This window comes from Pinus tabuliformis, chromosome 5_2 (assembly GCF_031772625.1).
Source record: "Pinus tabuliformis cultivar Carrire ecotype Pingquan chromosome 5_2, CPIR1, whole genome shotgun sequence".
In the NCBI taxonomy this organism is placed as follows: Eukaryota; Viridiplantae; Streptophyta; class Pinopsida; order Pinales; family Pinaceae; genus Pinus; species Pinus tabuliformis.
Window position 1 is genome coordinate 786952681 of NC_142306.1, and position 12560 is coordinate 786965240.

The 12560-nt window shown below is 38.4% G+C and overlaps 1 protein-coding gene across 1 annotated transcript; it reads right to left on the reverse strand.

Moving 5' to 3' along the window:
- Nucleotides 1-1020: 1020 nt before the first annotated feature.
- LOC149161647 (RING-H2 finger protein ATL64-like) lies at nt 1021-1491 on the reverse strand. The gene has a single exon (XM_089434956.1). The coding sequence runs from the start codon at nt 1489-1491 to the stop codon at nt 1021-1023; it is 471 nt and encodes a 156-aa protein (XP_089291082.1).
- Between the last annotated feature and the right edge of the window lie 11069 nt (nt 1492-12560).

The window sequence follows — 12560 nt, forward strand, 5'->3', positions numbered from 1 at the left end:
ATTGAAGGGAATTGCGGACGCAGTTTATCGGAAGGTGTTCAGAGTCAAAGAAGGCGGCTTGGAATGCGGACGCGGTTTATCGACCGGTGTTTAGAGTCGAAGAAGAAGGCTTGGAATCAACCGAGAAGGGATTGGCAAATTCTGGTTTAAGTTGGTGTTTTTGTTCTTCCAGGTTTATTGCTGTATGATTATTTGATTCAGTTTTCTGCTATATATTATTTTAGTTTTTATTTTTTATAAGAATCCAAGATGAGAAGAGTAGACAATTTTTTTAGCGTCAGACAAATGTTAGGGTGTATATGGCCAAACAAATATTATGGTGTATATTGTCACAGCTTTCAAACTGAGATGAAAAAAGTAAATAATGCTTAGCCTAGCCCGTTTAAAAAAACCACCTTCTATATAATTATATGGAATTTCTTTTCGTACCTTCAAAGCAATATAAAAAACAAAGGATTTTTAAATATATGGTAAACTAGAAAATTGTAATAAGTTTTTTAACAGATAATTGTAATAACCGTTTAACCCATCATTCAAGGTGGCCAGGAAATACAAAAAATATACGATTAAATTATAGAAATATAAAACAATAAAAGAAATATCAAATCGATGCTACGTTCAGATACAACCGACCAGCCAATTTCTGAAAGGAAGATATCTATTTTTCATGAAAAACCAAACATTACCCCAGAGAAATCCAAAATGAATTTCGTTGATGAAAACAAATTTTTTATGTTAACAAAAATAACGTTTTTTTCATTGCACGATGCAAGAAACTTTGAATAAATCATTTAAATAAAATAAGGCAACCCGATTACTATTAAAGGCAAAAGGTCCACGTAGCCGATTTTTTTTTTTTTTTTGATTCATTTTATTCCCTTATAAAATGATAAAGACCGTTGCATTACAGTTTAGATTATACGGTGTACCAACGGCAACATCTATTTGATTTTTTTTTTTTTTTCAATTCAAGAAATTGCTTTGGGTTCTCAGGTGTACATAATTTTGTTCGGAATTAGATTAAGAAACATATAGATATTCTGGTTCAGAATTAGATCTAGAAACATGTAGAGACGAAACCTCCCACCAAACTGTTGAACTACATCCTCCAGATTCCAAAATTGGTTGGTCTGGCTGAACACCAAATGGTCCCGGGATTGTAGACGGAAATTGATGCCCTAATCTAACAGATTCCAAAACTGGTTCGTCGGGCTGAACGCTGGATCTGCAAAGGGGACAAGTGGAATGTGAAAAAAACCACATGTCAACACACTCTACATGAAAACGATGGTTGCAATTGGGCAGAAGCCGGCCTTTCCCATTCTCCTCGAACTCGCAGAGACAAACTGCACACTCCACTCGATCTGTGAAATTCTGTGAACTATACAAAAACATAGGTAGAGTCTCGAATATTGCAGCATCCAGCGCCACGTTCAGCAGCCTCTCTGGTTCTTCTACTGTAAAAGAAAACTCACTACTCCAGGTGGACATTGGTGGCCACCTGCCAATTCCACTTGGACCCCCACCATTGTCTCTCTTAGCATTTTTAGTTTCCTTAATAACACAACTTATTATTTTTAGGAGTTTTTCAGGTCCTGAACTTCCGTAGTCGTTTTGAGGCCCTAAACGACGCTTTTTGGGAAAACTGGGAGCAACATGGGTCCATGGACCGATGTTGCTCTACCCAATGTTGTAGTTCTCGGATAGATCTTTCTAACGAGATATTGTGCACGTCAAACGAAGATCACATGCCAAAGTTACAACCACGGGAAGCTGATTTACCAATTTACCAAAATGGGGCCCATAGTTTGGCGTTTCATCTTCTAGGGTTAGCTTTTTGGATGTTCAAGGTTCGCCATTTTTCTCAACAATAAATAGGCCTTTGAGCCTCATTGTAAGACAGTTCAGAGGCATGTAGCCGCCACATCTCTTCTCAGAGATAAGCTACCATCGCCCTAGCTGGTTTATTTCCATTACAGTTTGTAAGTATATTTTCAGTATTTTACATTAATGAAATGAAGTATTATTTCCGCTGCATATTTGTGTTTATGGTTATCTCTATAATTTTTGGCATTCCTGTTTAAATCCGGATCAGTGGTATCATAGCGGTTTGCTTTTTCTCTATTTTTCTTTGCATGTCCCCAACAAGGTTAGGATATAAGGAGTTAGGGCTTGAACTGGTCAAACCTTTGCAAGACTAGCCTCACAAATCCTGACAACCTCCCATGGAAGATGAGAAGAAATACGAGGGGGCAGGAGATCCTATCAAAATCTTGCTCGAAGAAGCCCTCGAGTGACAAAGGAATTCCATGATGGACAACTTTGCCCAGATCCTTCAGCGGCTACCCAGAAGTGACATATCAGCTTCCAGCAGCTACTCTGGAAACACCACACCCTTTAAGGTACAAGTTAACTTTGAAATCCCCATATTCGAGGGTCAAATAGACGCAGATGTCGTAGATATAAGGTTAAATCTACTAGAGGGTTATTTTTCTGTTCATGAATTTTCAAGTCAGGAAAAGATTATTTTCGCTCTTCTCAAAGCAGCCCCCCACATCAAGGACTAGTGGGAAACTTACTGCGAGCAAAAGGATGAAAATACCGGCTCACTATTTTCAGCCGCACCCACATGGAATTCATTCCGGGATGCCATCAAGGAGCAGTACTACCCTGTCGAAAGCTATGAGGATCAATACATAAAGTGGACCACGCTACGGCAGGGAAGGGACCAAGATGTGCCAGAGTTTACTAATCTTTTCCATACCCTTCACACAAAGTTGGGTATCAAGGATTCGGAGCAGCATTTGATACTAAAATACTGTGGCTTCCTGCACAAGTACATCCAGGAAGAAATAGAATTCCTAAACATCTTCTCGCTCAACACAGCATACCGATATGCCGTCAAGGTCGAGCAAAAGTTTAAATAGAAGAAGCAAGACTTTGGATCGGAGAATGCGAAGGGAAAGGTGCCCCTAAACCATAGAACAAAGGACAAAGCCAAGGTAGGGTAGACCAAGACAACCCGCCAAAGCTGCAAGCAAAGAACAGCGCCACGAACCCAAAAAAGGACACGGGAAAATGGTGTGAGTTCCATAAGAGCTCCACTCAATACACAAGTGAGTGTCGGGGCAGGCAGTCACTGGTGGCTGAGCTAAAGGTTTCAGAATTAGATGCATGTTCTGACTCTGAGTCAGAACCCGACAAGGGGAATGACAAAGGGAAGCAGAACATCGATGCAGAGCCCAATGCCATCGTTGCCACCACGAAGATACAGAAGGAGGAACCCGAAGATCCAGAGGAGGAGGAGTGTCTCTTCCACTCCCAAATGTGGGTAAAGGGCTCCCTGCTACAGTTCATTATCGATAGCGGGAGCCAAAAGAACCTCATTTCGGTAGAGGTCATGAAGCGGTTGGGCCTACCAACCATAGCACATCCACAACCATACACCATTGGGTGGCTTCACCAAGGATGCGATCTTCGCGTGAGCCAGCAGTGTCACCTTCCATACAACATCAAGCCCTTCACGGATGAGGTATTGTGTGACATTGCTCCCCTTGAAGTTTGTGATGTATTATTAGGACAACCATACTTGTGGAAGCGACATGTTTTGTATGAATCACGGCCCCTTGCTCTTATTGTTACATTTGGAAATAAGTTGTACAAGATACCAGAGGTAGCACCGCCTACCGCCATCTCTTTGGTTACTGCAAAACAATGCAATAAGCTCATTTCCAAAACTGGGAAATTTATTTTCCTAATGATATGCCCTCAAGGAAAGAAGAAGACAATGTCCATGACCTCCAGACAATGCCCCTCCGCACGACAACTACAGATGGACAAGGTCATGGAGGAGTACGAGGACATCTTCACCTCCCCCGCAGGGGTTCCTCTGCACTGTCAATTCAAGCACTCCATCGACTTGACCCCAGGTGCACCACTACGCAATGGACCAATCTATCAGTGCTTCATTCTGGAGAATGATGAAATCAAGAGGCAGATTCATGAGCTATTGTAGAAAGGTCACATCCGTCTGAGTTGATCGCTTTGTGGGAACCCGATCGTGTTGGTACAGAAGAAGGATGGGACTTGGATACTCTGTATTGACTATCGGGCACTGAACAAGATCGTTGTCTGTAATAGGTACCCGATCCCGCGGATTGATGACCTCTTGGACCAACTAAAGGGGGCAAAATAATTCAGTAAGATCAATCTGAAGTCAGGATATCACCAGGTACCAATCGAACCCTCTGATGTGTGGAAGATTGCCTTCAAAGCCAAGGAGGGCCTTTTCGAATGGTTGGTTATGGCTTTCGGATTGACGAATGCTCCTGCAACCTTCATGAGGCTAATGGATGACATCTTGCGGCCATTCACCAACTCATTTGTAGTGGTATGCTTGGATGACATTCTAATCTTCAGCCAAAGTTGGGAAGAGCACCTCCACCACATCCGACAGGTTTTCCAAACACTGCGGCAACACAAGCTATGTGCCAATTTGGAGAAATGTAATTTTAGCATGACCCAGGTTCATTATCTAGGATACATTATTGATGAACGGGAGGTGCATATGGATCCAGCCAAGATCCAAGTCACTCGGGATTGGCCATCTCCAACCACTTTGACAGAGCTCCGCAGCTTTCTAGGTCTTGCCAACTTCTACAGCAGGTTCTTGTTGGAGTTTTCTCATATCACTTGGTCCTTGAGTCAAGTCACCAAGGGAGGAGCGAAAGAAAAAACTCTTTTGGTCTGAATCTCAACAGAAGGCATTCACAGAGTTGAAAGATCGCCTCTGCATGGCACTAGTGCTCACGTTACCAGATTTGCAACAACCATTGGAGGCCAAGACATATGCCTCTGACTATGCTATTGGGGCAGTCCTTACTCAATACGGGCATCCAGTGACATATCACAGTGAGACACTTTCAGACACTGTCCGGAAGTATCCCACTTATGACAAAGAGATGTATTCCATTGTGCAGGCCTTCTGACAATGGAAGCATTACATTTTGGGGAAGGAAACGGTCATCCACACAGACCATCGACCTCTGTAGTTCATACAAACCCAAGGGAAATTGCAGAATGATCACCATCAGAAGTGGTCTACATACCTGCAACAATTCCATTTGAATATCAAGTATAAGAAGGGCAACACCAATAATGGTGTAGATTGCCTCAGTCAACCACCGATCATGGCGTTAACCACTGTGCTCAACTCTTGTGGGCACGAGACTTCTGACTGGACACTTCTCTACAAAATCGACCCAGAATTCGGCCACACATACCAGACACTATTGGAGGGGCGACATGTTCCAGATTTTCACCTCCAGGATGCCCTGTTATGCCACCTAGGTCACCTTTGAATTCCTTCAAGCGAGCGTGCCAAGATGATTTGGAAGCACACTATAGTCGGGCTGCTCGGAATTTCGGGGTCGAGAAAATGGTGGCAGTACTGCAAAATTATTTCTATTGGTTGAATCTTCGACAAGATGTTGGGAAGTACATCAGATCATGTACTACCTATGCCGTTGCCAAACCAACCATGAAGAAGCAAGGCCTCTATACCCCATTGTCTACCCCTAGTTGACCTTGGGAATCCATCTCCATGGATTACATGTCAGGCCTTCCTTCCACTAAGCCTCGAAATGACTGTGTTTTTGTGGTTGTTGACAGGTTCTCAAAGACGGCCATTATGGAAGTCTGCAAGAAGAATATCACAGCAGAAGCCACTGCTAAAATCTTCTTTGAACAAGTGTGGGTGCACTTTTGGATCCCACAGTCTATCATCTCAGATCGGGACAGTCAGTTCCTTAGTACATTTTGGTCCAGTCTCCGGTCAATGCTAGACACCAAATTCACTAAGTCCACAACCTTCCATCCTCAAACTGATGGTTAGACAGAGGTTGTCAATAGGATGATTGTACACATTTTGCGCATGTACAACTCAAAGCATCCACGCACATGGGACGAGAGCCTTCCCTATGTTTAGCACAGCTACAACCAAGCTCTTCACAGCTCAACTGGCCATAGCCCTTTTCAGGTGGGCTTGGTATTCCAGCCACTATGCCCCATTGATGTGACCATGCCACTTGCAGCTACTCACACAGATACGGCTCATGTCCAGTTCGAAACAGACAAGGCAACCAAATTCATTGAGCAAATCCAACATATTCAGCAGTAGGTCCATGACATTCTGGATAAGTCAAATGCCAAGTACAAGCAACGACATGATCAACATCGGGTGTCACACAAGTTTTAGGTGGGCGACAAAGTATGGTTGCATTTGGAAAAGGAACGCCTTACTGGAGCCTATCGGAAACTGAGACCACTCCGATATGGTCCTTACACTATTACTAAGGTTGTGGGAGACAATACATTTGAGCTCAGCATTCCCCCATTCCTTGGCCTACACCTAGTGTTCAATGTGGACCGCCTTCGGCCATACTTTTCACCATTACTAGACACATCCCACATTGTAGAATAGCTCACACCCAAAGAATTAAATCCAAATTTCATGGAACAAGCTGCAACTGATTGGATCATGGACACATAGATCAAGAACACTTGCCAACAGAATATCCAACTATATTGAGTTTTCAAAGTAGGCCAACTCCTTCACCAGGGAAAGTGGCTCATTAGGGACCAAGTTTAGCAGAAGTTTCCTCATCTCATGGAGGAACTCAATGCAATGGGGACCGTTACTTCCTACGGGGGGAGGAATGATCCAGGTGGACATTGGTGGCCACCTGCCAAGTCCACTTGGACCCCCACCATTGTTCCTCTCAACATTTTCAGTTTCCTTAATTGTAGCACAACTTACTATTTTTAGCAGTTTTTCAGGTCTTGAACTTCCGGAGCTATTTTGAGGCCCTAAACGATGTTTTTTGGGAAAACTGGGAGAAACATGGATCCATGGACCAATGTTCTTCTTCCCAAAGTTGTATTTCTCGGATAGATCTTTCTAACGAGATATTGTGCACGTCAAACGAAGATCATATACCAAAGTTATGACCCCGGGAAGTTGATGTACCAATTTACCCAAACGGGGCCCATAGTTTGGCGTTTCATCTTCTAGGGTTAGGTTTTTGGATGTTTAGGGTTTTCCATTGTTTCTCAACAATAAATGGCCTTCGAGCCTCATTGTAAGACAGTTCAAAGGCATGTAGCTGCCACATCTCTTCTCAGAGATAAGATACCATCACCCTAGCTGGTTTATTTCCATTACTATTTGTAAGCATGTTTTCAATATTTTACATTAATGAAATGTAGTATTATTTCCACTGCATATCTGTGTTTATGGTTATCTCTGTAATTTGTTGCATTCCTGTTTAAATCCGGATCAATTTACTTCTTCAAGTTGTGATGAATCTTTTGAACAAATATCATTTTGGAGGATCTTGATGATCCTTTTCTGCAAATACTTCATTTTAATGATGATGAAATTTGATGAGCTCTTATCTTCAAATCTTGTTAGATGACTTGCTTCAACCATCCAATCTGTTACTTCACCTATCCTTATAATATGATGTCATCTCAATACTACCACAATTGATATGAAATTAAACAAGAACACAAAAAATTATAGATATAACCATAAATACAAAGATTTAGCAGAACTAAAACTTCATTTCATTAATATCAAAATATTGAAATATGCCTACAAACAAAATTAAAATAAACTAGCTCGGGTGACAATAATAACTTATCTCTGAGAAGAGATGTGGTAGCTACACACATTCAAATTGTGATACAATGAGGCTCAAAGGCCTATTTATTACTAAAAAACAAGTCAAAACTCTAAACAACCAAAACCCTAACCCTACGACATGTAACACCAAGAGTTTGTGAGCCTTGTCAGGTTTAGTTGGGCAACCAACTGCCCAGGGTCGTAACATGGTCATATTATCTCTATTTGGCACGTATGATACCTTGTTGGAAAGGTCTCTCTTTGTACTACAAGATTTGTTTTAATCCCTTGCACATTGTTGTGGGTTTGTTACCGACCTCAAAGAAACACCATTTAGGGGGTCAATACTGCTCCAAAAGTTCAGGACCTAAAAAATTGCTAAAAATAGTAAATGTTGCAATAAACAAGGAAATTGATGAAACTGACTGGAGGTATAGATGGAATGGGTAGGTGTCCACCAATATCCACCTGTATCAACAATGCATCTTATCATAATTATAATTATTTCTACCATCATTGTTATCTTCTATAAACTGAAAATGAACTGTGTATGAAGGACCTTTAATAGTAGAAGTATTTCACTTCTTCCTTCTTTTCTTTCTTGTCTTTAGGTTCTTCCACTTAATTGGTTACATGGGCTTCACCTCTCTCTTTCCTTTTCTTGTTTCCCTTCTTGAATTTAGGAAAATTCCTCTTGTGGTGTCCATATTCATTACATTCACAACATTAAATCTTGGACATGTCAAATTTCTTTTGGAATTTCTTTCTAGGGTTAAAATTTTCAATCTTTTCATTCCTTCTTGACATAGCTAAAAATGCTTGTGTTGGCTCATTTGATTCAACATCATCCTTTTATTTTAATATGGTTTCTTCAATCTTACATAATGCCCATAGATCACTAAATGGTGTAGCTTCCTTCTTTGCATAGATGCTTGATACAAGTTGCCCCATTCTTTTGGTAGTTCATTGAGTACGCAAGTGTTCATCTTTGGATCTGACATTGTTTCTCCTAGATCTTGTAGTGGAGATTTAATTTGAGATACTTTCAAGTGATATGAAGATACCCCTTCTTCCTTTGATACTTTCATTTTGTATAATTCAGTTCTTAAGGATATTATTTCCCTAGCTATTCTTATAGAGTACAATTCTACTAACTTATCATAGATCTCGTTTGATGACTTCACTTTTGCTACAAAGGGAATAAAATAATCTTTGAGAGATTTAATGAGGATTATTTGAGCCCTTATTTCTATTTTCATATATTTTGATAATGCTTGAGCTTGATATTGAGTTGGCTTAGTGATGGAACCCATAACATAATAAAAAGTTTCATTTTATGTGAGAATCAAATATATTCTCTTCTTCCATGCAAGGTAGTTTGATGTCCCAACAAGTTTATTTCTCTCCTTGATGAAAGTAGTTATTTGATTTGAATGAGACATGGATATAAAGTACTTACTTGAAAAATGAAGATGCCTCCTTGATGATGATGTTAGGTCCCTATAATGACATCAATCCTATGTTCCTCTGGAATATGATGTCTTCCACTAGAGTGTGATATTTCGAATAAGGGAGGGATGATCTTCCTTATTGAAAATGACAATGCTTCTGTTTCAAGATGCTTAAGGTGTGATCTTTTCTTCAAAGATCACGTCTTATTTCTCCTTTTGATGTTGATGTTGATGTAGAATGTGGGAGGTTTTCCAAGATGCTTCAAGTGTGTAGTTCCTTTCCTTGTTTTAGATGATGAGATGGAGGTAGGGTCTTTAAGGTCTATTGCCTTCTTCAAAAAGTTCTTTTAAGATGATAAGGTCTTGTGATGTGATGATTAGATTATTTGATGATATTCCTTCTTACGCTTAACAATTTTGTATCATTTTCAATTTAATGATATTAAAGCTACCTTTCCTTGTCACCTTAGCTTTGATACCATGTTGAAAAATCTAGGGCAGCTCAATTAGTGTTAACTTTTCTTTACTTTGATAATTGTTTGTAATGTTCCTTACTTCAAATTGTAGTGTTTATAATTATTTTATTATTATCTTGATTATTATAGTTTTCTTATCATCAAACAACTACCAAAACATGAACATAAATAGAATAAATGAAGACAAGATGTAGGGTGCAAGCGAGGGCCAAAACCTCTCCTAGAGAGGGAAGCCCATAAGAAATTATTCTCTTCTAATGGAAACTTCATACGATAAATTCCAAGTCCCTTTAGACCCAACACTGAGACCCCTCCAAAACCAAGTCAACCTCCTTTACATGTTATTTTCTTCCACAAAGTCAACACTAGTCAAACAACTTCAAATTTCAAATTTTAGCCTCTATTTTAGAATTTTGGTTTTTTCTTCAGTTCTGCAACTTTTTGGCCCTTCTGCAACGATTACAAATTCACATGTGTGGGATAAGTAGGCTGATTTGGGCCTCCTCTCTTCTTCTCTTGGTTTCATATTCATTCCTTAGATACTCAGCCTTAGAACTTGATCTTTTAGCAACACTTTTCGACTTCTAGAAGGAAAACTTCAATATGATCTTATGACTACAAAAACACTACCTGCAATTTGCACACATGAGAGAATAGAGATAGAAATGGGCTTATAAACTTCGATTTTTCTTCCTTAGATCCTTTCTCTTCACTTTTTTTCTTATCTTTCTTTTGTGCTTCAATGAGATTGATTCATAATCTTCTTCAAATGAGGTCAAATGCTCTCTATATATACACTTTCTTGGAGCTCGAATAGACATAAACATGGCCAAATTTTCATAGTCAGGATAACTTGATTTTAGAGGGGTACTTTGACACTTTTTCTGTGAAAAATAAACTCTTTGACTAGTTACAAGATGCCCAATAAAGTCTATTGCATATGGTAATGATTCTTTTGACACCTAGACTTCGTGACAAACCGTTCACCTTCGTAAAATGCGTCCAGAGATTGAACACATTTTTATTTTGTTAAGAGTGAAAGATCTCACATTCTGCCAAAATCTGATTCAAAATGAATTACAAATTTTATGTACGGTTTGTGTATATATATGTATATATATAATACCTATGCTTGCGAGCCTTGTTTAGTGATGAAAAATTTTCTTGAACTATAATTTGTAGGATATGGGAGCTGACTAATTCCAGATTTTGAGGGAGCAACGTGGGACACGTTTGAAAACTTTGTGTTCAAGGAAGTTGTTCCTATAGTTGTAGACATGGCAACAAATCATGATCTTGTAATTGATATAGATAGCACAAGAGAACATTTCTGGGATTTTATGGTGGAAAAAGCATTGTGAGAGATCGTACAAGTGAAGAACAGATTTTGTTTCAATGAATCCCGAAGCATTTAATAATTTAAATAATGATAACTTTTGTTACTTAAAGTGTTGGAAAAATTTCAGCTATCAAAAGGTGGCAACTCATGAATAGTATTTGAGCGTACACTTTTACGTAACAAAGGAATGAATAGTGTAGAGAAGTGAAGGCGCGCGGTTTGAAGAAGTGAACGAATATGGAATGTTAGACGTGGAAAATCATGAGAGAGAATCGTGGGTAAGGGAAGGTTTAGATGTTGTCTCGCTGGCAATGAATGCGACTTTACTAAAGGAGAGGTGGCTTTTACCCTCTTGTATAGGGATTGATCAATTAAAAAACATTCAGATCACTTTAACACTCGGTGAGCTTCAAGACATTTTATTAGTGGGATAATACGAAGAGGTGGCTATTATTCTCTTCTATAGATATTGATCAATTAGAAAATATCTTTTAACACTTAATGAGTTTAGACGCAGACAATTGTTTTTATTCAAATGGCAACGTCAAAATTTTAGTGAGAAGTAGAGTTTTATTGTTATTTGAATTTTTGATATATTATAAAATAATGTTTTTAGAGTCTTGGTTGCTTTTAAAAGTTTTGATTTAAATTTAAAATTAAATTAAATATATACTAATTATTAAACTAAATTAATATATTCCTTAAAAATGGATATTTTTATGTTTAATAATTAATATATTTTTTAAAAATAGATATTTTTATTATATAATGAGAAATTTAACAAAATTTTCATTAATTTAAAAATTTTGAAATTTAATTATTTAGATAATTCTATATATTTTGAAATGGGTTTTAAGAATTTTAATTTAATTATCACGTTATCCTTAAATTCATTTCTGACAGTTCTGTTGTGTTATTTCTGGCAGTTCTGATGTGTTATTTTGATTGCACTGGATTGGAGCGGACAAACAAATTGAAGGGAATTGCGGACGCGGTTTATCGGCGGGTGTTTAGAGTCGAAGAAGGCGGCTTGGAATGCGGACGCGGTTTATCGACCGGTGTTTAGAGTCGAAGAAGAAGGCTTGGAATCAACCGAGAAGGGATTGGAAAATTCTGGTTTAAGTTGGTGTTTTTGTTCTTCCAGGTTTATTGTTGTATGATTATTTGATTCAGTTTTTTGCTATATATTATTTTAGTTTTTATTTTTTATAAGAATCCAAGATGAGAAGAGTAGGCAATTTTTTTAGCATCAGACGAATGTTAGGGTGTATATGGCCAAACAAATATTATGGTGTATATTGTCACAGCTTTCAAACTGAGATGAAAAAAGTAAATAATGCTTAGCCTACCCCGTTTAAAAAAACCACCTTCTATATAATTATATGGAATTTCTTTTCGTACCTTCAAAACAATATAGAAAACAAAGGATTTTTAAATATATGGTAAACTAGGATTTTTAAATATATGGTAAACTAGAAAAATGTAATAAGTTTTTTAACAAATAATTGTAATAACCGTTTAACCCATTATTCAAGGTGGCCAGGAAATACAAAAAATATACGATTAAATTATAGAAATATAAAACAAATGCTACGTTCAGATACAACCGA